At 45.3% G+C, this 899-nt stretch overlaps 1 protein-coding gene across 1 annotated transcript in view; it reads right to left on the bottom strand.

Moving 5' to 3' along the window:
* Positions 1–383: 383 nt before the first annotated feature.
* The window catches only part of EMH_0036710 (uncharacterized protein), a gene marked incomplete at both ends in the record, with an annotated part of 2,739 nt that continues 2,223 nt past the window's right edge, over positions 384–899 (bottom strand). Inside the window, one exon of the mRNA XM_013495115.1 lies at positions 384–495. Coding sequence (XP_013350569.1) covers positions 384–495 — 112 coding nt within the window. The remainder of the gene's footprint in view (positions 496–899) is intronic.

Raw genomic sequence — 899 nt, forward strand, 5'->3', positions numbered from 1 at the left:
GTATATAATTTTTATCTTTATTTATACCTTTTTTTTGTTTTTATTTTTTATTTTATATTCTTGACGGGTGTTTCTGTTTGTCTCTCTCTGACTCAACAAACCCTAAACCCTAAACCCTAAACCCTAAACCCTAATCCCCCAAAACCAATCAGATATGCTACGATAACACCCTAAACCCTAGAAAAAGAATTGAGGGTTTAGGGTTTAGGGTTTAGGGTTTTGTCTGTCTCTTTAGCGAGAGACAAACACAAAACAAATAATAAAATTGTTCGTTTGCTGTGTCTCTGTCACTGCTGCTGCTGCTGCTGCTGCTGCGGTTGCTGCTGCTGCTGCTGCTGCTGCTGGTGCTCCTGTTGCTGCTGCCGTTACTGTTGCTGCTACTGCTATTGATACTGCGGTTGTTGCTGCTGCAGCTGTTCTTGCTGCTGTTGTTGCTGCTGCTGTTGTTGTTGCTGCTGCTGCTGCTGCAACTGCTCTCTCCTATGGAGGAAATCCCTAGGACCAGCAGCAGCAGCAGCAGCAGCAGCAGCAGCAGCAGCAGCAGCAGCAGCAGCAGCAGCAGCAGCAAATTAGAAAACAATGTTACTGAAGCTCCATTGGAGTTACTGTGATGGCTCCTTTCCCTGCGTAAACAAAACACTATCGAGGGTTTAGGGTTTAGGGTTTAGGGTTTAGGGTTTGCGTATACAGTGCATTCATAGCCCGTATTCTTACTAAACCCTAAACCCTAAACCCTAAACCCTAAACCCTAAACAACTGTCTCGTGTCTCCTGTCTGCATCATCAGCTGTCTCTAGGGTTTAGGGTTTTGAACGCCTGCCGTGGGGTTTAGGGTTTAGGGTTTAGGGTTTAAGGTTAAGGGTTTAGGGTTTACGGCTTCGAGTGTCTTTTGTGTGGTTT

Source organism: Eimeria mitis, genomic scaffold (assembly GCF_000499745.2).
Source record: "Eimeria mitis Houghton genomic scaffold, Emh_scaff1425, whole genome shotgun sequence".
NCBI lineage: Eukaryota > Apicomplexa > Conoidasida > Eucoccidiorida > Eimeriidae > Eimeria > Eimeria mitis.